Genomic DNA, 27,222 nt, shown 5'->3' with positions numbered 1-27,222 from the left:
TCAATATATTGATATTTTGCATGGATTTAATTTTACGAAGACCTATATTACTATATTTCACAAGGATTTAGATTTGCGGACAGACCTAAGACAGGTAATACAAGGATCTGGATTGGGGATGTTTAAATTTTGATCGATACATAAAAAAAGTAGGATTAAATGTTTTTGAAATTATTTAAACAATAGAATTATTATCATGTTAACATTATCACTATCGTATCATTAATTAACATAATCATTAAAGCCAAAGCAATAAACTATTTGATAATTATGATACTATTTTTGTTTACTTGTCAAGCTGGCGCAAGTTGGAATTTGAACCCTTATTGTCAGTAGCGAAACCTACAAAAAGTGCTAAAATATTTAAATCTTCTTAGTTCTTGGTTTGCATCAAATTTGCAGTATCAATTAATGTAACTCACATTGTAAATTTTATAATCTCACACAGGACTTGATAAGGACAGACTTGATACAGAGGAAGTTGAGTTTAGATCTAACACAGTCTAGATCAGATTGGAAGAGGTCATTAATATACCCCATCCAACCCATGCTAGCATGGAAAACATGGACGTTAAGCCGAGAATGATGTCATATCAACTTTACGAGTGGAAAATTAAATGCAAAATATAAAAAAGGCGTGTATTTTAAAAGTTTACAACATCCTTACTTTGTTTTTTAGTGGGTAGTGTATGCATTAATAAAAATGATCTAAGAATATAAATAAAATGGAAAATAAGGAAGATGTAATTAAACGTAAAGCTCCTCCACCACCAGTTCCTAAGAAGCCAACTCTGTTTGAAAATAAAAACACAAAATCTAAAGTTGATCACTTGTCTTCCAAGCAAGAAAATCTATCCAAGATCCACAACAGCAGTCTGAAGAAAAAATTAACAACACCATTGGCATTTACTGAGCATTTAAATAAAGTTGTTGCCAGTGTACCAGATACAAAGTCTTCACTAGAAAAGCTAAGAAACAACTCTTCCTCTGAAAAAAAGAAAGACCACCTTAACCATGTAAACCTAAGTGGACAAACTGATCTTGCAGCTGTTACAAAAGAGTTTGAAAAGATGTATCCAAAACCCAAAATACTGATCAACCATTTAGAGCCCAAAACGACAGCGGATATTCCTAAAAGTGAAAAAACTAACAGCCTTACTGAAGTTAGTGATATAACTGGCACTTGGAAGACGGATGAAAGAGTGCATCATGAAGGAGACGATACATTGGACTTTACATTAAGTGATGAAGGTTTTGACACATCAACCTGTATAGAAATACAAGGATCCTCTCTGTTTAAAAGTGAGGAGATAATGATCGTACCACCACCCCCACCTGTAGTCGATTTCAGTGATGATGAAAGCAGTATCGATGAATCTCTACAGGTAATCTAATTTATTTAATTCTTTTTGATAATTTTTATTCAATTTTTTATAAAAAATATTATCAGAAAGATGATGTAGACTGCAGCACTTAGAATAATTATTTTATCCCTGGCACTCATTGTGACTACGGAAAATTTATACTGACCAGTAAGTTAATTTTTCGTTGGTCAAAAAATCAGCATAGTAAAGCCGGAGTCTTAAATGTGTCAAACATATGAAATTCTGTGCAAAAAAATGTGCACATATATTTTGCAAATAATATAATGTAGATACTTTATTAAAAAATTGCGCCTACAATTTTTTAAGGTGTAAAATATCGAGTTACAAGGCTTAATTTGCCTTGATTTTGACTTTAGTGTCAAAATTTATTAAATCTCTTTTTCTAGTAAATTTAGGAAGTAATATTTGCAGAAATTTTCGTTACCGCTATCTAAAGTTTAATTTTCTTCGTAAAATGTGATGTTTTATGCCTTGGCTACCCCTAACTTTATAGGGTTTTTAGGTTTCTTTGATAATGTCAACTTTTTATCAGAAATCTGTAATAAATAAAAGTAACATTACTTTATAAAAAACATTTCATCTCAAAGAAATGTATCAACCACTGGATAGAAAAACAGCATTTATTAAGTAAAAATTGCTGTTTTTGTTTACAATTTAATTTACCCACAAGCGATATAAAACAGTTTTAAATGATTCAGTTGAAGTTCAATGTAAATATTTATTCGTCCCGAGTTTTATTGGTTATACACCTAATACTTCCCTGCATAGGTATGCTCCTGATAAACAATGTGTTATTTTATTGCATGAATTTTGCGAACAACTTTTTTCTTGTGGAAGTCATGATTATAGTTTTTGGTCAATATGACTATTCGTTCTTGTATCCAAATGTTCAATTGTCGAATTTTTGTGGACGTTGACCAGTTCTTATTTTACGCCCTGTCCCTTATTTTTTTTTTTAAGTAATATTATAAGGAGATTTCCAATCCAATGTAGCCAATAAATATTTATTGATGAATTTTTTACACATCTTTCGCTAGGATGTAAAATGTCTTTTTGATTATCTTTTTTTTTTTAATAATTAAAAATAATGCTTAAAGTGTTATGATATTCTAAGTCTAGGATCTAATTAATTTGAAATGTTTTTATTTTTTTAGTTAAATTTAAGTTCCAGTTTATATATGGGTAATTATTTTTATTTTCTTAAAGGAATTGTTGTATTTCTGTTAGCAACTCTCTTTCTTTTTTAACACCTATCTTTTTACTTAGTGCCTAGAAAAGCTCGTTCTTTTTAAAAAATTATTATTTTATTAACTATTTTCAAATAGGTCCTGTTCCACCATCTCCAACCGAAAGTCTAAACTCAGAGTTCTTTATTCCTCCACCACCGCCTCCCGATATTGATGAATTTTCAGAGAATAGTTCAATAGACTCACAAAGTTTACTAGAAAATACTGTTGCTGGTGAATTTGATTTCTCTCAAGGCGACACTGGAAGTGACTTAGAATTACCAGATTTAAATGATGACAAAGTTCAAATTGGTAGCAGAGAAAATCAAAAAGGTAGCACAAATAAAAACAACTTCAATTTACAATCAGAACCATTGTCTACTTCAATAAATCTATTAACAGAGAATAAAGCAACTTCAGCGAAGTTTCCAAGCAAAAATCTGATGAGGAACCCCATTCCTGTTATATGTATTGATGAACTAAAAAACAAGATTGAAGATGAAAAAATTGAAACAAACGAAAAAATGAAATACATACCAACATCTTTTGAGGTGGAAAAAACTAAGATTAATGATAAACCGTTGAATATAGATAAGAATACTAATTCAGGGAAAACAATATCTTCAGCTATCTTCTCAAATAAAGAAAAGGAAAAAGAAGACAAATTTAAAACCACAGCCATTACAACCGAGGCAGCTACCACTTCTAATATTGATGTTGATTCTGGACATAGCACAGCACAATCACAAGAAGTTTCTGATTCAGAGAAAAAACTTTTAACTGAGCTAAACAATGAGCATTCCTTAGAATTATTAAATCCTGAAAACAAATCACGCTCGAGGGAGAGTTCCACCACTATGCGTCGTAAAGTTTTTCGCAAATCATCAAATGCCAGTAGGACAAGTAAAACTTGGTCATCATATGATAGTACAGATGAAGAGGAAACTCAACATCCACCCAAAGTCAACTTAAGAGAAATGTTACTAAACCATATGCACTCTTTAGAATCAGATACTGATACTGAATATAATTTTGACAGAAGCAATAAACCAAGTGCACAATCGTAAGTTGAGTTAATTTAAGATCAAACTATATTTTTTTTTTCTTAAAAGTATTTCTTAATAATCAATCTAATCTTTAAGGGTTGAAGAAAACAAACAAACACATATTGTCTCATCAGACTCAGAGGTAAATCTAGTTTTTGTACAACATACTTTTTCGTGTTGATACTGTTTTCTATTGTAATTGTTTTATGTAGGTTGTTTTGCGTTATTTGACCAATTCTTTCTGTTTTTATTAATTTCCTCAGATTGAAACACATCTAAATGACCTTGACGTTAATGAGTGGACGAGTGACGATGTGGGGGAATGGTTGACACTAATTGGTCTTTCCCATCTTAAACGCATTTTTGCTGGTGGGTATAATTTTCACAGTAATACAAACAGATTTTATGAAATTCATTAGTATACCTTATAATTTAAATCTTGTGGTATTAATTATGTCTGTTGTTATTTTATAGGCAAAGATATTGATGGGAAAGCACTAATAGACATTGATATGAAACTTTTAGGTAGCTAACAATTTTTAAATTGATCTTGCATACAAAAATTCAGTTTTTTCTTGGTAGACTCTTTGTATACCCAGATTGTTGGTTTCCTTTGGATAATTTTTAGCATAAAAATAAGCCTGTTAACACTTTTAAACGGTAATTAACACTTTTTATATGAAGTTTCTATGGTATTACCCTGTAAAATTTATAGAGGGTGGGAACTTTGTTTTCCAACCTTAGCCATACTCAATTAGAATAACAGAGGATCCTATTACCAAATACACTATTCGTGTACAAAAAAGATATTATAATAATTATAACTAGTCGTTAGCCCGTGGAAAAATCCACGGGTTCGCCCGTCCTTTTTATACCACATTGCATGCTCTCGCTACCTGCGCAGCTAAGCTACCATTTTGCGTGACAGACAGACGGACGGACGGACAAACGTATACGGGTATTATAATATAGATGATTACCTTAATAATTTTTTTCAAAAAAAAGCTGCTTAATGTTAGTTTGATTTTTTTATATTGCAATTGCTTACATCCTCTATTGGTTTTAGAAATATAGTTGTGTCTCATTTAGATGAAATGGACATTGATTCAAATGAAGATCAAGAACTTATCTTGTCTGAAATTTATGCGCTACAGAATCCCGGTGATGGAGATTTGGAACTTTCTATGTTAGGTAAACACAATAATAAAACACAAATAACAAAAATTATTTTAAGTTGAGGTGATTATTTACTTATGCTTATTTTTTTGTCTAAGTTTTCTAAATTCTAAACTTGGTTTTTAAATTTTAAAGTAGGCTGCAAACATGTAACATAATATTTTATCTATCCTATATACATATGCCATGAACATATAGATGCATTGGAAAAATCTTCTGGTGAGGAAAGAGAGAAAATGCTTGCACTTATAAAAGCCTTACAAGCACCATCTAATGAATCGTACATCAACAGCTATTTGACATCCAAGCCATCTTTAAAGGACTCTTCAAAGTCACTAGAAATTGCTCCTGAAGATGCTGAAATGAGGAGTGACACACCTGTTGATGCAAATGTTGAGCATGATGTGGATGATGTTACAGATACTGCAGCACTGGACGACAAAGAAGCATTGATGCGTAGGCTTGCAGCAGATGTTTATGATCCAACGATGGAAGATGATAATACAAATGTAAAACCAAGTTTAAGATTTAAAACCTTGCCTTTTTTCTGATTCTATATACTATCCTTTTTCCTTTGCACTTATTCTTTTTTTTAGGACTCGCACCTTTCACCAGAACCAGAAAAAACAAAAAAAAAGTCAAAGAGAAAAGGGTTTGTCTTTTTTTATTTGTTTTTATTAAAACGAGGATCTAGATCATTTAGACAGAAATGATACTATTGTTTCTAGGCTAAGTTATACTATTCTGAAAGACAAAGAGTATAGCTTAACATAGAATATGTTCTCGCTGAACCCTTACCTGCAGGGATTTTGATTTTAATAATTCATTAATTTTTGAAATATTTTTCAATTTTGCTTTAGTTTTTTTGCTTCACTTCGACGGAAAGGAAACAAGAAAAATAAATCTGATGTATCTCAATCTACTACAGATATTTTGTCTCAATCAAATCCGCAGGTTAGTTTCGGCGAGTTTTCATTTTGTCCCAAGAATGTTTATATATAAATCATTATATATATTATAAATCATTTTGTCCTTTTAGTTGTTAAAATGAATCATGTTTTTTATTTTTATTTATTTGCTGTTGTTGTTTTTTATTTAATTAATAATGTAGCGTTGTTCCATTTGGTAAATTATAAAATTATTCTACCGTATTTTATGCTTTACTGTTTAGGGAGTTGTTAAAGTTTTGTATGCTCCGCCCAATGGAAATGATGAAATTGAAATTCGCTTACTCGTTTCGTTACGTACAACATCAAAAGAAGTATGTAGAATGTGTCTTGATTATCTTTCACTTCATGAAGATGTACAGTGCTTCTTTATTGTCATATCAAGAAAAGATCGCAAAGGTATCAAAAACATAAAGTTAATGAAGTAATTTTATTGAAGATTATTTTTACTGTAGGATTTGTACTTAATAAATTAAAGAAGCTGGAAAATTTATCAGGTTTTTTCGTTAAGGTTACGTGTTAAAAAAGAAGAAAGGAAAATAATGTTGTTGTTTTTATATGTAGTTCAAAATGTTGATTTGACGCCAACTGAATGTCCATTGATGTTTCAATACAAGTGGACTGACTTGAATACATACCAATTTGAGTTGAAACAAAGATTCGATGGTTACATTATTGTACGTGTTATTGTTGCAGAGACGTTTTTGAATAATGTTGTTGTTGTTGGTGTGATAAAGTTATTCACTCGTTCAGTATGCGTTTGTTTACAACCCTGCCTCCGAAATATCACATTTTACTGGAACAGGTGGATAGCCTGTTTTTCTCGCCGACCACAAAAAGATTATGTCGGGATTTTTCAACATTCTTTTATTTTCCCAGTATTTCGTCGATTTCCGACCCAAACACAGTTAAATTACCGACTCAAATTATTTTTCAATAAATCGCTAAGCAAATGAATAATGAAAACAACAGGCTAGAGCGGACAGCAAAATCATAATTTTGTCTGACGAGAAGGAAAAAAAATAATCTGCTGACCGGCCGGCCTGCAACAAAACTACGAGCCGTAAAACGGCAAACAAACAATTAATTAAGGATGGCCTAAGCCAGCCTATAAACTAGCACGACCAAAATTTTTACTGAAAACCTTTTTATTTGTCTTCAAGGTTAACAATGAAGATATATTGCAGCAAGAAATGATAAGCGTCAAACTTGGTGTTAGTTCTCACACAACAGCGAAAGATATAATACCTGTTTTACTAAAGAAATTCAAAGAAAAAGAAGATGCCAAAAGTTTTTTCCTTCAGCAGTCAGAAAAAGGTAATTTTGTTTTTGTGTCTAACACATCTAACATCTGCTGGAAATAATATCTTAGAAGCTGTTTTGCTGTCTTGTCTTGAATATGGAATTTTTTTTCAAGTAGCCTTTTCTAAATACTAATTTTTTATGCCTTTATCTAGATGATCGAATCCCAGCTGATGTTGTGTTATTAGACTTGCCATTATCAGGATATAAGTTTCATGTTTTTAAGTTGGTAAATTCTTCGTCAGATCGTCCTAAGCCGGTAAAACTTTTTTTATTTACTTTTTATTATTTATGATTTCCTCAATATATTCGTTATTAATTTACCCCTGTTTTATCCATGTGGTTTTGTCTTATTATTTATTTATCTTTACAGTGTATAGTTTACTTTAGTAGGCTGGTGACTTGCAAACACAAAATAATTTTAGTTTGTTGTTGTATCAGTCAAAACAAGCATAAATCTTATATTTTAATTTTTATATACTATTAACATTTATTTGAAACACAACACGACATTTTGATCTAAAAAAACTAACATCGTCCTTCTCATTTTCTGCTTGATATTGTTGCCCACTTTTTCTATTCTATCGTAGAGGACAGTGTCATTCACTGAAGTAAAGAAAATGGAGACTAAAGTTTCGTTATTACAAAAACAAGTGGACAAATTGACCAATCAGGTTGAAGAATACAAAAGAAGTGAAGCAAAGTTAAAGCAACAAAACGAGGTATTTTATTGTGTGCCATGTTGCACAAGTCCATAAAAATATAGCATTGCACTGCTAGCTTTAAGGAATGATAAATCTTGACATTTCATATTCTTCCACTTTTAAATAATCTTTTTTCTCAGCAATTTCCCTATTGAAATTACCTTCTCAAATGTTTTAGGGTCATCAAATTAATGTTAGGAGACTCGAGAAAGATATACAGAATAAAACCAATGAGTTAAAAAAATTACAAGATGAAAACCAGGTAAGGAGATTGTTTTTTTAGGTGAAAAGTGCATGATAGATACACTGAATGTTGTAAATGGTTAGGTTGGATAATAAAAATATCTTTAAAAAAGACGCATGAAGGTGGTGTATTGATCACACATTTTGCTTGCAAACGTAAATTTGCAGGTTTAAACCCCCGTCAGTTCAAATTGAATGTAGTGTTGTTAGCTCAATGAATCTATCAGCTGTCTGACACCAGTTTGTGTAACAGGCAGACAATCAATTGAGCGGGACTCGAATAATTTTTCACAGGTAATATAAGTGAGCTGCTTAGAAGACTCCACTAATATAATGTGATACCCCGAGGAAATTAGAATTTCAATGATTTATTTTCATCTTTGTAGAAACGTGATCGACACCAAAATACACCGATGGTTGATAAAGAGACGAAGACTTTAAAGGAAGAAAACAACAATCTTCAAAATGAACTTAAAGATTTGAGATATCAACTTGAGCATTATGAAAAGAGTCTAGCCACTTACAAAGAATCGAAAATATTAGTAGAAAAGGATTTTGAAAAAATGCAGGAGAAAAATCGAAAATTGAATATGCTAAATGAGGTGTGTGTGGAAATGTTTGCATGTGTAGTTTTTGTTTGTTTATAATTACGTATTATTTATTTTACTTGTTTGTTTATCTGTTTGTTTGTTTGTGGTGTAGTTATTGTGATATAGTATGGGATCACCCTTTTTTATCTTAAACAGTCTATTTTGAACATCTCCCATTTTGGTCCAGTGCTGGGTTTTTCCTCCTTCTCCTCTTTCCATCTCGAAGTTATTGTAACTTTTTGCAATTCCTTGCATAGTGTATTTTCAATTTGAATACGTGTAATGATAAACAAAAAATATGCAATAGTTTTTGTCAACCATATTGTCATTGACAGGAACTTAAGGAGAAAATGGAAGGTTTGCAAAGTACGCAACGAAACAAAAGCTCAGACAACTCTGAGCAAATGAAGAAGTTGTATACCGAGAATAAGGTGAGCTGTTTTGAATTTTTGTTAATTCGTTTTATCGCTTATCCTTGCGTTCGTGTTATAAATAGGTTTTGAAACACACTTTTATGTCATAGGATAACTTAAATCGCATTAGACTGCTTGAAGATAAGTTAGCAGAAACGGAACATAGACTATCGCAGCAACAGATTGAACAAGAAACTGATTCTGCAGAAGTGTTGGTAATTCATTTATGCGACTATTTCAGACCACTAATTGCAGTTTGACTATTAATACTTAATCATATAGCTCTTCGACACATTTATTATTCACTGTGAAATTCAGGGACAACTTTTTTTGAACATTATTCTACATTAATAACAGCAGAAAAGATACCTAAGTTTCAGTAAACATTTTTAGTGGCATTCTATAAGCTCAAATTTAGCACAGGGTTTATTGTAGGCTCTAGAATTCGTTCAGTTTTTATTAAGTTTGTGAGACGTTGTATTGAATATGTGAGGTGCTACTTACAAACTTAAAACGATAGCTAGTAGGCTGACTTTAACTGTTTTCAATAACTGCTTTTTCAGTAAAGTACACACAAATCTTATATATTATAGGAGCTAAGAAACCGAACTGATGTTCTGGAGCATCAAGTACTGGAAAAAGATTCTAAACTTTTAGAGCTCGAATACAAAATACAAAAGAAGGAGCGAGTGAGTATATCTTTTTAGTGTGTTTGACCATTACTATGCAAATTTATTTATATGTTTTGAAATTTTTTGTTTGGTGTGTTTGACCTTTACTATGCAACTATATTTATTTGTTTTGAAAAATTTGGTGTGTTTGACCATTACTATGCAAATATATTAATATGTTTTGAAAATTTTAATTTGATATGTTTGACCATTACTATGCTTATATGTTTCAGGATATAAGAGAGTTGGAGGACCAGATGGAAGATTTGCAAAGAAAAAAGAAGAAAGAAATGGAAGCGAAGGATGTTTCAGAGAGGAAGAATGAGGTGTGCAATGTAGATTCGAGACTTTTTGTTCTTCTATTAAGTAGCTACTTCAGCGATTGATTTGCAGAAGAATTTCCGTCCTCGACGTGTGCTTTGTAAAGAGTTTAAATGTGCTAAAAACATCCTTTGCAGGACCCTCAATGATGACACTCTCTACAGGAACTGATTAGTTTAAATGTTGCTATGAACTGGATGACGATCTGTTGATATAAATTATTTTATTTTTTTAGGATTTGCTGATGAAGATGGATAATTTGAAACAGCAGATGGTAGATAGAGAAAAACATATTCAAAGTTTAAAGAATCAAATAAACAAACAAGAAAAGGTATACCGTCACATTGGAGTTCATTTTTTTGTTTGCGCGACCTGTAAAGTTACTTTTTTGCAAATATTTTTGATATAGAAAAAATAAAGACTTTAATTCAGTTGTTTGATTAAGGTCGAAAGAGGCGAATACTCACCTTTAAAATATATTCATTTTTGAAGATTGTGTAAGAATACCAGACTGGGATGTTATGTGAATAACAATACCAGCTGGTTAGGATTTTGGTATTGTTATAAAAAAGCGTGTAATTCTTCTGTTTTGTTGCAGAAGTTAAACAAGCAAAAATCTGTTGTTGAAACTGAGAGAAATGAGAGACACAATGAAATACAAAATTTGAGAAGAGTACAACAAGATGAAATTTCGGTAAGTTGCTTGCTCGTTCATTCGTTCGTTTTTTTTCGTTCTTCGTTTGTCTGTTCTTTCGTTTGTTTGTTGTTTTTTCGTTCGTTCGTTCGCTCGCTTGCTAGTTCGTTTTTCGTTTGTTCGTTCGTTCGTTCGTCCGTTCTTTTGTTTAGAAGAATATGGAGAATTTCTATAGTATTTTTGGCAACAAAAAAAGCTTTCAAACGCTAGCAAATTTTAAGCGTTCCGGTTGTATTATTGTTTTATATTCTTGTTAGGTCGTTGAAGGAAAATTAGAAAGTCTACAGAAACTGTTAGTTGAAAAAGATTTGAATCGGAAACAAAATGAGTTTGATTTTGCAAAACAAAAGGAGGTATGGCAGTTGATATATTCTTTAAATAGATTTATCTCGTTAATATTAATTCTTTGCAGGTCTTTCTCTGTTCGGCAGAATTTTTCACGCGACTTAATGTTGCACATTGAAAATACAATACAGTTACCTCCTAGTTATTCGAATACCGGATAACTCGAATTTTCATTATCTCGAACCATTTTCTTGGGTCCCTTAACTTTCGCTAATACTTTCCTATAAAAAACTCCGGTTAACTTGAACCTCGTATAACTGGAACATTCGTTAGTCAACCCACTTTTCGTCCCCTCTAAAGACTATTTCTGCGAATAACTTGAACTTTTTACTCGAGAAAAGGAAATCAAAGACTAGACAAATGTCAGTTTTTAATTTTTTAGCTTTTATTAACTCTTGATGCCTTTTTATCGCCAAGATTGCATTTTTTTCTGGTTACTGTTGTCCGACCTCTTGAAAAAATTGCTTTAACTCGAACTATAATCTCATTTTACGAGTTAATTTTTAGAGAAACGTCCACATAGCTCAAAGAAAAAATATAGTGCTATATTAAGTGTCTGCTGTAAAACCATCCGGTAAACAGGTGTTTTTCTAAAAGTGTTTTGTCGTTGCTAGAAACTGTGTCTGCTATAAACAGGTTCGACTATATAACGTACTAGCTAGCTACCTCTTTTTTACCAAAGAAGAGTAAAAATCTGTACGTAACTGTGTAATTGGAATTATTGCCCAACTCTGTGTGTTCAAAATGGTTGCGCACAGCTTCATTTCGCCCTCTGCAAAGCCGTGGATCGTTTCAAATGCCACTCAGTTGACAACGATATGAAATTCCTTACTTTCAGGAACTACAAGTAACCATAAAAGATCTGGAACGCAAGTTGTCAGCAAGAGATGTAATAATTGAAAGACTGGAAAATAAATTGGCGAAATCAGACCTGGTGCGTATGATTATTTCTATTAGGTGGAAACATGGTTATTTTAAACGGTTGGGTTTTATCGTCTGCGTTGCACTGGTCATGTTAGCCGGTTCATGATTATGTGAAAAACTACTTCCTATCAAATTTTGAGTTCTTAGATTTAACAAAGTTGTTTCTGGTTAGAAGGCTAACTTCTTTAACCCAACCCCGCAATCTTTTTTTTGAAAAATCAATAATCTATGTTGTTTGTCGCCGACTTTCAACCCGATTTCTGCCCACCTTCCGCCTTAACGATGGTAAAATTGAACACTGTCGGATGGAGATTAAATTCTCCTTCAGATGGGTCTTAATATCTGAAAATTAAGCCATCGCGAGTTATTGTCAATGTCCAGACGCCAAATTCGCGACCTACGATGTCTAGGGATAATGCGTATTTTAACAAATTTTTTGTAGTTTTCATACAGTTTATCTAACAATTCGTAATCACCAAAAATTCTGCCGTAAATCCTTATTAAAGAGTTAGTGTTAAACGAGGCAACAAATCAATCGACTCCTTTATTTAAGTCGTTTTAAGGGGAGGGGGCTTACACAAGCAATTGCGATTGGTTAATAAACATGTTTACTTAGCACTCTTTCTTAGAGCTTTTTGTTTTGTTTGTAGAATATTTCTTCGCATTTTCAAGACCAGCAAGCATCTCTGCAGGGAAGAGAAGAAAAAATACAGCAACTTGAAATGCAGATCGCAAAACTAGAAAGCGTAAGTTGAAATAGTTTTGCTTTTACATTTTACGGGTTGTTAAATAAGTTCTAACACTCCTCCGTACTTGCAAATAGCTGTAAATCCTGTTTTCCCTGTTACTGCGTGGTAAATAATTCTATTTTGGTGGTAAATCTTTACTAAGATTTAAAAGTGTACATTCACACCTTTATTCTGTTCTGAACTTACTAACTGGTTTTGATGTTGTGCTGGATACGAATACAGAGTATTATGTTAAAATAACAGACCGAGAGCTTGTGCGGTATAAAAATTTTTTGCTTTAATTTACAGGAGCAAGCATCTAAACTACGCGAGATGGGAAATAATGTCCGTACGAAGGAGAGTGTCATCAGTAAATTAGAAAATCGTCTCAAGAAAATGGAAACGGTATTTTTATTTTTATTTTAGAGGCATATTTAGGGGCATTATGGACAAAGTATATTTAGCTAGCCAATAATTTTATATAAATTTGGGCATACTATCTACTGTAAAGTGATATCTATTTTGGCCTGAAATTCTGGACAAACTTGTTGACACAAATTTTTAATGTGGTGTAGAAGTGAGTAAGTAACGAAAAGTTTTAAGGCCCTTGGGAATTCATCTTAACGGCTGGCTTTTTATCAAGCCTGTTAACGGTCAGTAGATGGCTCCAAATGGGCTGATTCTACATTTAAAGTGGACCTGCCAGAGTGGGGACTTGAACATAAAACCTCATGATTACTAGCCGAATGCGCTACCACTACACCATCTCCGCCTAGAATAACAAAACATAATGTAAGAAGCCAATGGTTAATGCATTTCTGTTTTATTTAAAGGTCGAGATAGAGAAATAAAGGAAGTAAGGAAGGGTAAAGCTGTTAGGTAGTTGTTGAGAATGTTATAAATACTAAACCAGCATTTGTTTCACCCAACTACATCTTCGTGTACAATGCTAATACAGATAGCAGAGTCTTGAACTACTACATAATGGATTTTTCTCAACACTGAGTTTTTTCTGAAGTTTAGTCTGCAATTGATCAATTTTCTTTACTCGATGTTTTTTAGAGTAACCGAGACAATGTTAAGAAGTTTGAAACATTAATAGCAGAGAAAGATCGACTGTTGCAGCAAGTCAATGATGATCGAGACAAAGAAGCGAAAGAACTTAAAACGCGTGTTCGAACCTGTGAAGAGAATGTATCTGAGAGAGAAAAACAGCTAAAAGATATTACTCGAAAGACCAGTGACATGAAGGTAAGTGCGATGCAGTATTCTAGGAAGTCATTTGATTTATGATATGTGTAGGCAGCTGAATCACTTAAAAAAAAAAGAGGACCGAAATTCTGCGTTCTTGTATCAGCTATTCCGAATAAGACATATCAGTAACATTAAAGTAACTAAAATGTCCTTGCGACGAAGTGCTAGGAAACGCGCCAAATCAGCGCTAGCGGCTTTGACATCAGGCAACAAACCCTAAGGACAAGGATGACTAGAAAGAACAAAAAAGGCCACCCTCGAGGTGTTCCTAAATGTGAAGAGTGAATTCAAAAATGTCAAATGAATCTATTATTTAGACTTCTTATGAGACTCGTATGAAGAAGCGAGACAAAGAATATCGACAACAAAAGTTTTTATTAGAAAAAGTTTTGGAAATCGTCAATAACAAATCTCCATCGTTGCTACTTCATCTCCAGGAAAGTTTGGATAACGAAGACAGTGAAAGTCCAAGATATTCGTAAGTTTTTTTTAGACATGTTCCATAATGTTTTGTAAGCAATCGGTTTATAAGAAACTTTGAGTAATATTATAACAAGCAAAATTGACTTCGGTACTGCACGTCATACCTTAAAAAAAGTAAGCAAAAGGGTGGGTAAAATGATTGGTTTCGTCATTTTTACTGACTAAATTATGCCGACTAATGCCGACTAATTTTCGGAAACGAAGAAGATAAACTTTTTTTCAAAGCAAGTTTTATTTGAAATAAAAACTTTTGTTTTCGTTGCTTATACTTTGCTTTCGTTGTTATATACTTTGCTTATAAGTTTATAAAGATGAAAAATACATGCAAAAAAAATTAACAAAATCCATTTTATATACAGATATAACTCTATTTTCCCTGGGTGGGAGATAAAGCGCTCGCGACTTTGTAACTGCTGAAATTTTTTTTGAAACTTTTATTCGGGCATGGGATAAACAAAAACAAAATCCAGAAAATTTTTGTACTTTGTTGAGGTATTGCATTTTTTGAAAGATGGTAAATGTTGAAACTTTTGACACCCATGTAAGCGTGTTGTAAGATGTTGTATTGACGATATCACATGTTGTTGGTTGCCAGGTGTTGCTAAGATGAAATATATTTGTGCTAGGGATAAAATCCAGATCAGATTTGAAGGAAAATCGATTTAGCGAAATAACGTCATTTTTTATCCTTGTGACGTCATTTTGTTGTTTTTCTTGCTTTGATTATTTTTAAATGTCATATTCTACATAACATACCTACTTTAATAACATAAAAAATTTTTTGGAAAGTAACATTTTGATCTTTATCGTAAATTAAGCAACTTTATTAAAGAAATGACGTCACTGTTGCTTCCAGTGAGTTCATTGAAATTATTTTTTTACGCAACACTAATTTTTCAGTAACTAGTCAATCTACAAGTCAATTGCGGCAGTAACATGTGAGAAATTAAAATGTATTGTAAGATTGAAACATGTTTTATTTTCGGCCTTTGTAACGTCATTTCTGATTCCTATGACGTAATCAAATTAATTTTCAAATTGGAATGAATTTGTATTTAAAAGACATCTTACAAGTGTTTCAAAGTTTATTACGCAAGTACTTTGGAATAAACGCCCTGCGCCTAGTGTTACAAGGGCGAAAAGAGCCCTTGTATTATAGGGTCAACTAACAATGTATACTGGACATTAAACCTTTGTACCCTCTTAGTTTTTCATGAAACGCAGAAAAAGAAAAAATCGACATTGCGCAAAAAACCGGTAAAAAAATTTTTGCTAAGGAATCCCGTGGGCTTTCTTTTTAAAGAATCTATTCTAAAGTAATCTTAGGTTGAACCAACAATCTAGATCATACGTCTGGATCATCTTTTTTCACCGTGGTACCTTATTGGCTTATACAACACTGGGCCTGTTTTGTATAGATGCGTGGAAATATAAGCCGTTTCTCTATAGAAGTTTAACCACGTCATTGAAAGGTATCACTAATGTGGGCGGGCTAAAAGTTTTTTTAATATCCTTCCACGGTTAAAGCTCTGATAGTTTCGTAACTCCCCGTCAAGTAACATTCCCGGAGAGTCGATCGAAGTTATTTTGCATTGACGCTTCTGGTGTTATTTCGGGAAACTCGTCGGTTTTCCATTCACATGTTGACATGGCAACGGGATAAAATTTTCATTCACGTCCACGTCACCCAATTTTTAAATACCGATATAAATGGAGTTGGTGTTTATTTTTATCTGTGTTGCTAAGAAACTAATGTCATCCACGTAGTGAGGTCATGCATCAGAACCATTATTTGTTTAATATCAGTCGACTGCGACGTCATAGTGGTTTTAATGCTTTGTTGGTTTCTGTCAGCTGGTCGGCTTTTTCTCAGGGAATGCAGAAATGACGTGACCACAGAGACATTCTTTTTTCACACCTGTAACATTAATCCATTGCTTTTATCAGGACAGCGATTTTAAAGTCTTGCTGTATTTATTTATTTATTTATTTATTTATTTATTTATTTATTTATTTATTTATTTATTTATTTATTTATTTATTTATTTATTTATTTATTTATTTATTTATTTATTTATTTATTTATTTATTTATTTATTTATTTATTTATTTATTTATTTATTTATTTATTTATTTATTTATTTATTTATTTATTTATTTATTTATTTATTTATTTATTTATTTATTTATTTATTTATTTAAATTGTTTGTTGTTTGTTTTGTTGTTTCTTAAAACCTAAAAATATTTTCAGAGCTTTATTTAATTTTTTTTTCGGTTCTTTGGTAAAGCCAGTTAACCGTAAAAGTCATCCTCAACTCTTTTTAAATTCAACACCTTATATTCCCAACCTTTTTGAATCTGTGATATTGGAAGTAAAACACAGGGAGATAGGTTCTTGCCAGATGTAAAACGTTTAACAAATTATGAGGAAATTTTAAACTTCTCGTGGCTGTGTATTACAGATTTTTTTTGTTTGAAAGGTAGACAGTTAAAAACTTTTAAAAGCTTTATTGCGATCAAAATCTTGATTTTGATCTGGTGTTTTTTACAAAGAAATTACGCTTTTTATTTTTCGTTAACCAAATTATCTCACCAAACTCTCGTTAATAATAAAGGTGATAATCTTTGTTGTTTCCGCTTAAAAGAAAACCACAGAGTTTCATCATTATCGTCTTCCTGTTTGGAAAGAAAAAACATATAATTATCCCTGGAAGCGGAAATAATTAGTTGTTTTGTGTGTTGTATGTTATTAAAAGTGTGCAAGGCCGGAACTAAGAAGCAAGCCTTGCAATTTCCTTAATCGTGAGAGAAGAACAACAACTTTGGGCCCAGGCTATTCTTTGCAATAAAAAACTACACTTTTCAATCCTCTTCATCACAAAAAATATTTTTGGAATATCTGAATTTCCGTTGTCCGGATTCTTTATGTCCAAATAAATCCGAAACGAATCCGATTTACCCGATCCTTTACATTGAATCTAAATCCAAAACAAGTCCGAATGATCAACCTTGTCATGAGTTTTCAGCCTCTTCAGTAGGTTTCGTGTTCTTTACAGACCATATAATCTTGCTGCGGAATAGATTTAGGGGTTTAAACCGTAAAAGAATAACAATGCAATGCACAGAGGGGAGTGAAAATAACTTTAAAACGTGGTTGCGAAATTGCACGTTGTTCGCTGCTACGGTTTTTCTATCAGCCAATTAGTATATTATTGTCAAGGTAATTGCAGAGCAATTAGTAAAGTATGCCATCAAAACCATTTCTTTTCTTCATTATTAGCTCTAATTAAATTACAGACTTAATTCACAAGTTTGATTAATTTCTTTTCAACTGTCGACAACTGAATTTCCTTAATGAGCATATTCCCAAGACGTTTATATACCTCGTTTAAGAAATGTATAATTAGCATCGGATGCCGGCATTGTGTTGATTTGATTAGTTCATTGTGTGATTGATGTGGGAGTTATGTCTGATGATGCAAGGTGTTTCTAAAGGAGTGGCTTCACTCTCGAAACCAATAGCTTAATTTGGCATTTTTCTTTCAAAGGCGTAAATGCATCTAACCTTTGCAGAATTTAACCTTATTTGTGTTTTAAAATATTTTATGTTCTATTTGATTATCGTACGGTTGTTTTTTAAGTTAACGTGTACGAGTTAACCTAGTAAGTCTGGCCAGATGAAGTTGTTGTTGTTGTTGTTGTTGTTGTTGTTGTTAACATACTTCTCTTTGATTTAATCGCGTTCAACATTTTATTAGAACAACCGACAACCACACATAAGATAAGCAGTCTTACTCGCGGCAAATAATAATTTCATAACGTCTGTGGCTGTACTGACTGGCGTGGTAATTACGTGATTATTGAGTGACATTTGTCTGATTTTGTTATGCAAGTCTTGACCTTTCGGTCTTTTTGACATTAACACTTCATATTCGGTAAACTTGGACATATTTCGTGTGATTTATAATTTTCTTTGGACAGCGCTTGTTATCTTAAATTGTGCCAATGAACATAATATGATCTATTATGCCGGAAACATGAAACATGTTTAATGAGGTGGTATGCATTAAAATAGAAATTTAACCAAATGTCCGTATTTTGTACAGAGGATTATAATTTTGAATGTTTTGTAAGACGCGAATGTATCTTTCAATAGCACGTCTTTTTATATGGTATAGGAAGAAATTGGGAAATCGGTTCGAGGTAGCAAAAAACTTGCGCATGCGCTGTTTGTAGCAAAGCATAGATTGATTTCAACATTATTTTTATTTTTTATTGTTATTCTTCTGAACTGAATTAGTCACGTGATCTGATGATAGCATCTTTTGGAATTCGTCATTAAACGCGAAATGACAACAGCTTCTTCAATTAACTAATCCGCGTGAAATTTTTACAGCTTCCCTTTTTATAATTCAAACCAGCTGCGGTGAGAAAAAGTTGGGAAAAAGATTTTACATGGGACAGGTGGCTAAAAATCCTGATCAGTTACACATGCATAAATTAAACTTTATCATTGTATGCGCCATTATTGTATGCGCCATTATGCGTTTTATTGTTCGCGCGTTACTATGCAAGACAGAAGGTTTTTAATTTTTATTTTTTATTAAACATGCTTACGTCGGCAAAATATATTTTTTTCCTAGTTAATACCTGAAACATCAGTGTCTGAGGAACTGTGATATAATCACACATAAAATCTTAATGTTTGGGATAGCGAGTTAAATACCGCGCTTAAATGAATGACTGACCATCAAATTTCATTGAATGTGTGTTCATATCCGTCTTTTTATCTATATAATTACATATCTTTATGTTTTAGCTTTATTATGATATTCTTTATTGACTTTCTTACAGGAAAAAAACACACAAGAAGGAAACGGAACAAATTCAAGATGAATGGTGCTAGCAAAAACTTGTGTATTGTAATTATCTATACATAACTTTAATATTAACATTGTTTTTATATTGACTGGGTGGTTGGGGTGGGTTGCGGCGCTCTTCCACAATTCTTTTTATTCTGATGCAAAAGTTTTCATGCAGTGCAAATAGGTTTGTGATCGTCGTTCTTAAAAACTTGGAAATTTTTGCCACCTCTGTTTTTACTTTATGACGTCAGTGTTTTTGTAACCTCCAGTCTTCCTATTATTAAAAACGCGGTTTAATATCGATAAATTTCACATTCAGAGATCCTTTTAACAAGTTCTGCAAGAGGCGGAGTTGTGGAGTTTTGAATTATCTTAGGCTTGTTTAATAAATATATAGAGTCGTTTTATAAATCGACATTTTATATACGTAGAAATTTTTATTTATTTTTTTTAAAGAAATATTTGTATATAATTTCCGTTGAAAATTTCACACAACTTCATGTAGGGTTTTTTTCTAACCTTTTTTTCGTACAGTGTCCTACTGACGTAAGCGTTAAACTAAAGAAATTTTCCACCATTCTCTCGTCCACTTTAGCCACTCTTTAAGATAGATTGGGTTTTTTTCAAGAAACTCCTGGGGACAAGGATGTATTTAGCCATTTAAAGCTGTTATGTGAAAGTTTCGATGGAATGATAACTTCATTGTGGGGAGTCTATCGTATAAACCAACTTCCTTCTTTTGAGAAGAAAAAAAGTCAGCGTAAAAAATCATATATTTTAGCTGAAACTGTAGACCTTACATCAGAATCGACACGAAACAAAATCACAAAAATGAAGAAAAGAAAATTTGATTGTTAAGGTTTATGTGTGTTTAAGTCAGTGCGAGTGTGTTTCCTTGAGCGATGGTCAAATATTTCCTTAAAAAAATATTTTCTTCAAATTTCTTATCTAGCATAATCAAATTTTAAAGTTCACAAAAATATGTTGTGTCTTTTCTCATAACTCTTGCGTCATCAACCTATCAAAACGTAATATTACGAAGCTAACTGCTTTTGTTGAATAACCACTGAAATTCAAGAGAAAGGAATTGCTAATATTTAATATAAGGAATGAATCATGTCAAAACGACAGAGGGAAGAATCAGAGCCATTCAAATATTATTTATTAACGTTACTGAATAGACGCTTGCAGGCCGCTTGCTCATAAAAGAATTTGCTTTAATTTTAATAAGATTTAACTATTTCTGGTAAGTATTATATTCATCGTTATGATTTACCGCTGTTTCCTAGGAACACTTAAATTTTGTTATTTACTTTTTGATGGTGTAAAATTAACAGACCAGATTGTTCTTGTACGTTACCAACCTAATACCTAACCGGTAGGCCATTCAGCCTAAGCATTGTTAGGCGGTCTAGGAACCAGGGTGGCTTTTTCTGATATGTACGCATGCGCAACATATTCCTTCAATAACTTTTTGTGATCATTCATTTCGAATTATTTTGCATGCATTGTCTTCTTGCTCAACGAAGCCGGCAACTTCTAGTGTGGAATGGCTTCTGTGATAACTATGCTCTTGTGAACACGCATTCTCATATCTAACTTGCTGGTGCGTGGCTTATAGCCTGTGCCAACTTTTACAGAACGATTCTGTGATGAAAGTTCGTATAAACAAAAGATCATATTAGTTAATCACAAAAGCTTCAAAATTCCACCTACCAAATATTCACCACCTTACCATCCAATGGCTCTGTGCAAAGGTCATGGGCCCTACAACACTTCAGCTGCTCTCACGCCACAGTCAAACGTAACTGATGATGATGGGCCTTCCTTTAAAAGGTATACAGCATGCCCTTCTGAAAAGGATTCAAAAACATTGGAAGCTGACAGACCAATTGGTTATGGCGCATTTGGTGTTGTTTGGTAAGTGAAAAAAAATTTAATTTTGTCTAAACATTGACAGTATCCGGTCATTGACATACATTTAGCTATTCCCTAAAAGTTTCTAAATGTCAGTCATAGCTAGCTTCAGACACTGCACTAGTTATCTTGCTAGATAACTATTTACATTCATTTTTAGGGCTGTTACAGATCCTCGGTCTGGTAAAAGGATTGCACTGAAAAAGATGCCAAACGTGTTTCAAAATATTGTTTCCAGCAAACGAGTCTACAGAGAACTACGAATGCTTTGTTTCTTCAAACACGAAAACGTATGTTATGATTTGTAGGGATTTTGTGTAAGGATGAACCTTAGCATACACCAGTTCCCCAATATATTACTACCAGCACTTTGCGCATGCGCAATTATTTCGCAAATTTAAAACACACGGAAGCCATCTATAAAATTATTGCTTGTGCCAAACCATATCATGCTTTACTTCGTGTTTATGATTAAGTGAAAACTCTTTGACACCTTTTGTTATGTAAGTGAGTTGCCACAGCAAGGAATGATCTAGCATTTTAGATAATCCTGATTTTAGTAACCATAACACTGGGGCCGTGTCAAGATGAAAAATTTAAGCAAATACTTTCACTCATGACAAAAAGGATTAGAGCACTTAACTTCTGTTCATTTTTCACAAATAAGCATGCAAGGTTAAAGCTTATGTAACCTCCTGTTGCTGTTTCATGTTGACAAAATAATATACTTTAGTTTTTTTCAACATCGCAGTATATTATGGCCAGGATGTATATACTATGGTTGACCAACACAAAATCAATGCATTATTTTGACATTTCTGTTTATTTTAATTTGTGTTTTTGTATGCATGTTTATATTGAGATTGTATTTTTCAGGTTTTACGAGCATTAGACATTCTTCAGCCAGATCCGATAGATCACATGGATGAACTGTATCTTTTTGTACTTTATTTGTGCTTTGCCAATTTCAAAAGCAGTTGTCCTGTTTCTACCATTCATTTTTAAGATGTCCAGCATATATAATTAAAGACGTGTCTTGTGTAACTTGTACAAAATAAGGTTCTAAAGAAAATAGTTTTTCAAAAAATCAACATATCTAGGAATTATAATAAGGCCATTTTCTGACCACATTATTTTATTGGCTCACTGTGTTGTTCATATTTTTAAATTTCATGTGTCACGTAGCATAACACCATGTGTTCACAACAATTATTTCAGGAAATAACTGAGATTAAAAATCAGTAAAAATATTTTTGACAGAATCACTTGTCTAATTAAAAAATAAACACAGTTTTAAATAATAAGTTAAGGCAAATGACAATAGACAGGTGATTTTCATTTAAAATGTTACAAAATCGTTGCAATCACACATGCCCTTAATTATCATTGTTATTATTTTGTATACATTGTGCAATCCTAAAATATTTTGGGAGACAAGTTGCTACATCTCACAAGTGATGTTTTATTGATAGAAAACACGATGTGCGTAATTATGCATATTAATGAAATGAATCCAATACTTAATACATATACATTCAGCATATCATTTATCATTCATTCCATGTTTGCTTTGAATGTAAATATTTTTGTTTTTCCTTAACATGAATTTACAGATATGTTGTGACCGAGTTAATGCAAAGCGACCTCCATAAGATAATCGTTTCACCACAACCTCTATCGTCTGACCATGTCAAAGTATTTTTATATCAAATTTTAAGAGGTAAATATTAGTTAATGTAATTAATAATGCTTGTTGATCAACCTACAAGATGTATTTTTGAACGGTCCCACTGAAAACAATTTTAAAATTCTTAAAAAAAATTATTAAAATGATAGCAGGTGGCTATGCCTAAAACTTCTTAAATAACCTAAAAAATGAAGACCCTGCTGAAATCTCTTAAATAACCTAAACTTTGCACTCGAAACATTGATTTTTCCTAAAATTTCTTAATTTTTTTTTCAAATAGGAACTTTTTGTTATTAATTAATTACTGCAAGTTGAAACAAAGAGCTTTTTTGAAATTAAAATAATAAAAGACTAGATTATGAGTAACTTTTCCCAAATTTTAGCAAAATTTTAAAAAAAGTCTGCAAGCCTTAAATTCTACTGATATATCCCATAATCAGACCATTATTCGATGTTTAATATTTTAAAATTCTGGAATTTGCTTCCAATTTTCCAAAAAAGATTTATAGAGGAAATTAATTTTTTTAGTTAAAGCGTTTCCTTCGTCAGATTTGATTTTTTAACTTATTTAAACTCAGTTATTCATTTTTTCCTTATAATTCACGAATTTCCTTGAATTGTTAATTTTCTTTAAGGAAGTTTAAAATGTTTTTAAATGCCCTTCAATTTCGTAGAATTTGGGTAATTATGTACAGAAATCTTACTAAGCATCATGTTTATGTAAAAACACGTTATGCATCTGTAGTGGTACTTTATGTTTTGTTATTCTTGCATTAGGATTAAAATATCTACACTCTGCTGGTATATTACATCGTGATATCAAGCCTGGAAATCTACTTGTAAATAGTAACTGTCTCTTGAAAATATGCGATTTCGGACTTGCAAGATGTGAAGAACCAGACAGAAATAAAGAAATGACACAAGAGGTAAATGCTACTAAAAAAAATTGTTTGTGCAAACAGCATATAGCACAATCACGTAATGGACATAGAGAGTTGATGATTTACCAAAAGTAAAGTTACTGCGTTCATAGAACATAAGAGTAATAAAATGCAAACAATATTGTTACCCAAATCTCCAGTTTTTTTCAATATGTTTAATTTTGCTTTTAAAAAAATGTGGGGTGGAAAAAATGTGGCTTAGTAAAATAAATGTTGGAATAGCAAGGAGTAGGAGTAAAAAGGTGTATTAATCACGAAATAACTGTGCTGAAAATTGACAATACTTTTAAAAGAGGGTGTGTGGGAACGTCCTGAGTGGCAATATTTCCAAATATTATTTGGCTGAATGACAAGTATGGCCAAGGATTTTTTCTGATGTTTTTCTAAGAAACTTTTATAATGTTTAGGTTGTGACACAATATTACCGTTCGCCAGAGTTGTTGTCAGGTTCAACTTACCACTCTTATGGAGGTAAAAACTTTGTCAATTTGTAAGAATAGAGTGTAAGATCGAATACAAATCTTACAAAAAATCTTTCAAATAATTTTTTTAGTTGACATATGGAGTGTAGGTTGCATATTTGCTGAGCTTCTCGGTCGTAAAATACTCTTTCAAGCACAATCGCCAATACAACAGGTATGAACTTATGTCATTGATAACTTTGGATTCCTTTCTCCATTGTATGTAAATCCCAACTGTATTTAGCTATTTAGCTGTTCTTTGGTGCACAATTTTGCTCTTTTTGTGCTTAAATATTTATGAACTCCTTAGTTTGAAAAGTTAATTACAATTTATTACAATCTTTATCTTAGCTTAATCAAATTGTGAAACTACTTGGTACACCGCATCCAGAAGACATTCGTACATCAGGTGCTAGTGAAGGAGCTTTTCGTTACATTCTGTCGCAACCCTATCACCCTCCCGCAATGCATACATTACATAACTTGTCTAGTCGTGCAAACCACGAAGCTGTCCACCTACTTTGCAGAATGTTGGTTTTCAATCCTTACAAAAGAATCTCGGTTGCTGATGCATTGACGCATCAGTACCTGGATGATGGAAAGTTACGTTATCATACATGCATGTGCTCATGTTGTGTAACAACAAGCTCTGGAAGACAATATTCAGCAGAACTTGAGCCGTGTACTCCAATACCTTATGATCTAAGCTACGAGGAAAACCTATACACTGTTCACCATGTCAAAGATGCAGTGTCTAATTTTATTGTTGACATGCATCGAAAATCAGGTGTGGTCCCACTGTGTCTAAACACAGCATCGCCTGTTTATCATCAGTTTCAGTCGTAAGTTTGCTTGTTTCCTTATTGTTAATTTTATGTGTGTTAATTTGTGATCTTTTGATTATATAAAGGTAAAGGTCATTACAATAAATTTTTTGCAAAATTTTAGGTCAACCGTAGCACCTCAACCGGAATTAACAGATTCCCCACATCCTTGGTGACCTATTCATATCATCTGAGACAGAAATAAAAGTGGTCAGATCTGTTGGTCAAGTGAGCCAGTTCCAGTGCCCTGCTGTGCGGGGATGCTGGTATATCATGATGCAACATCCGTTATGTCCGAAGTTCTATAAACAACAATGTATTTATTGAATTGCCATAAAATGGCTCAACATCAATGCGTGAATTGTTTTGTTGTTGTGTAGTAACATCTCGAATGTCATTGTTGAAAGGAAGCAGAAGTCTTCAGCCAAGAATCGCTCGAAGTGGTAATATTTCCCAGCTTGTGACTTGTTGCTTCCCTGCACTCGTTTTTATTGATAGCAAATATAACTTTATATCGAAAAAGTAGGTCAGTATTACAACTTATTTTTTTTGAATCTATAAAGTTTTTTGTTGTTTATAAGTCTTCCACGCATTTTAAATGCTGAAGCAATTTTTTTAAAGATTTTTTCTTTTTTGCAAGAAAATAAATTATGCATATATTATATAATTTAGAATTTAGGTACTATTTTTTGTTTTTTATATATATATCATAATTATTTAATTTGCAATAATATCAAACGTTCTCACAACTGGTGCATTCGTCCCTCCTTCGTGGATGTTATTCAGAGTGCTTTTGTTATTTTTGTAACTAGTGGAATGTCTTATGTGTACACAATCTCTTGGGAGATCATACTGACTCCTGTGTTATGCACTTGCTCATCTTTGATTTCGCATCACGAAGTATGTGTTGTGCTGCTCCCCTCTTGTTTATCACTGACTCTTGTTTATCTTATGGTATTCCAAAATGGCTACCAAAGGTTCATCAGTCTGCGAGGGGTCGACTTTTTTTAATATTTCTGTGTGAGCGCTGTGCTTACAATTTAAAGCCTTATTTATTTATATTCTGTAATATATATATAAAAAACGCGGGCACAAAATTGGTACGAAAATTCCAACTATGCTCTGAACTTAATTCCGTATTTTATTACATCACGAAAATATATAGAGCTTATTGTAATATAAAAAGTTCTGCTATTCTCTTCCGTTTTTCGTAGTTTTTACAATAAATTTATAAGCAGAACAATTTCGTTTCATTTTCGGGCTTATGTTCTTTCTTTTTTTTGTATTTTTCTTTATGTCGGTCTCTTTTTTTCTTTTTCATCTATTGAATATAATTATTATTTGTGCCGCCTTATTTACTGTACAGAAATTGTAAATTCGAATTTTTTGTTCCCAAAAATGTTTTAAAAAAAGATTTGTCAATATAAAGTTAACTTTTATTTTGCTAGTATAACCCGCCACTCGAGTTTAAGTGCACTTGGTTTGATTGAACAGCCCACAATTCATTGTTACACATCAACCAATTCACTGTCTAAAAGTGCGGCGGCTTGTTATCTATGACTAAGAGATAAGTATCGCGGGCAATCGGTTTATCGGCATTTTGCGGTTTCCTGTTATCGTTAGACATCGTCTTGCTTCTCAAAAACACCGACAATGTGCCCATCTAATTGAAACGCTCGCGCTTTGTTTACAAATTGCTTTGTTTGCTTTGCATCTTGTACCGTTGGAAAACGTACCCACCGCAGATTCAACTTGCTTACCAGGCTAATTAAATAGTAGTGCGCAGTGAGAACTGTTTACCAAATAGTAAAAACTCGACACCAAGTTGGTTAACGTCTGGTTTGACTGTAGTGTAGACGTAACAATAGTTCTTGATGCGTTTTTAAAAAATAGTAGCCGCAGCTGGTGTACACAAACCGCATTGTTGTGCTTTGTCATTTCGTGTTGTATCTAAGCAAACTAACTGAGCATGTTTTGACGACCGCGGTTGAATCAACACATAATACTTTTTATTCACCAGTTTGCTCATCCGTGGTTTGTATAAACAATTTTTTATAAACAGATTATGTAAACA

General features: G+C 32.5%; 2 protein-coding genes across 2 annotated transcripts; both read left to right on the top strand.

Moving 5' to 3' along the window:
• Positions 1-331: 331 nt before the first annotated feature.
• LOC130624367 (myosin-2 heavy chain-like) lies at positions 332-21,038 on the top strand. Its single transcript, XM_057439963.1, has 30 exons — positions 332-1,385; positions 2,540-2,567; positions 2,711-3,674; positions 3,754-3,799; positions 3,921-4,026; positions 4,132-4,182; positions 4,747-4,848; positions 5,032-5,342; positions 5,430-5,485; positions 5,694-5,787; positions 6,005-6,179; positions 6,345-6,457; positions 6,944-7,097; positions 7,238-7,341; positions 7,673-7,804; positions 7,965-8,048; positions 8,416-8,631; positions 8,955-9,050; positions 9,143-9,247; positions 9,626-9,721; positions 9,937-10,029; positions 10,260-10,355; positions 10,623-10,718; positions 10,976-11,071; positions 11,902-11,997; positions 12,638-12,733; positions 13,025-13,120; positions 13,778-13,966; positions 14,287-14,447; positions 19,308-21,038. Exons 1-30 carry the CDS (start codon positions 726-728, stop codon positions 19,357-19,359), a joined length of 4,764 nt encoding a protein of 1,587 aa, XP_057295946.1. The 5' UTR covers positions 332-725; the 3' UTR covers positions 19,360-21,038.
• Positions 20,831-26,576, top strand: LOC130624368 (serine/threonine-protein kinase NLK-like). Its single transcript, XM_057439964.1, has 9 exons — positions 20,831-21,238; positions 21,396-21,525; positions 22,112-22,167; positions 22,849-22,955; positions 23,700-23,848; positions 24,271-24,334; positions 24,417-24,499; positions 24,676-25,166; positions 25,273-26,576. Exons 1-9 carry the CDS (start codon positions 21,060-21,062, stop codon positions 25,322-25,324), a joined length of 1,311 nt encoding a protein of 436 aa, XP_057295947.1. The 5' UTR covers positions 20,831-21,059; the 3' UTR covers positions 25,325-26,576.
• The last annotated feature ends 646 nt before the right edge of the window (positions 26,577-27,222 follow it).

This window comes from Hydractinia symbiolongicarpus, chromosome 13 (assembly GCF_029227915.1).
Source record: "Hydractinia symbiolongicarpus strain clone_291-10 chromosome 13, HSymV2.1, whole genome shotgun sequence".
In the NCBI taxonomy this organism is placed as follows: Eukaryota; Metazoa; Cnidaria; class Hydrozoa; order Anthoathecata; family Hydractiniidae; genus Hydractinia; species Hydractinia symbiolongicarpus.
This window is presented reverse-complemented; position numbering and strand designations above follow the sequence as displayed.

What these genes read in the sequence shown, in the direction of transcription:
- LOC130624367 (XM_057439963.1), top strand. Translation starts at nt 726, where the DNA reads ATGGAAAATAAGGAAGATGTAATTAAACGTAAAGCTCCTCCACCACCA. An exon ending in TGGAAGATGATAATACAAAT is followed by an intron (nt 5,343 to 5,429) that starts GTAAAACCAAGT and finishes TCTTTTTTTTAG; the next exon opens with GACTCGCACCTTTCACCAGA. An exon ending in TACAACAAGATGAAATTTCG is followed by an intron (nt 10,719 to 10,975) that starts GTAAGTTGCTTG and finishes TATTCTTGTTAG; the next exon opens with GTCGTTGAAGGAAAATTAGA.
- LOC130624368 (XM_057439964.1), top strand. Translation starts at nt 21,060, where the DNA reads ATGGCTCTGTGCAAAGGTCATGGGCCCTACAACACTTCAGCTGCTCTC. An exon ending in GTTTCTTCAAACACGAAAAC is followed by an intron (nt 21,526 to 22,111) that starts GTATGTTATGAT and finishes TGTATTTTTCAG; the next exon opens with GTTTTACGAGCATTAGACAT. An exon ending in TTTATATCAAATTTTAAGAG is followed by an intron (nt 22,956 to 23,699) that starts GTAAATATTAGT and finishes TTCTTGCATTAG; the next exon opens with GATTAAAATATCTACACTCT.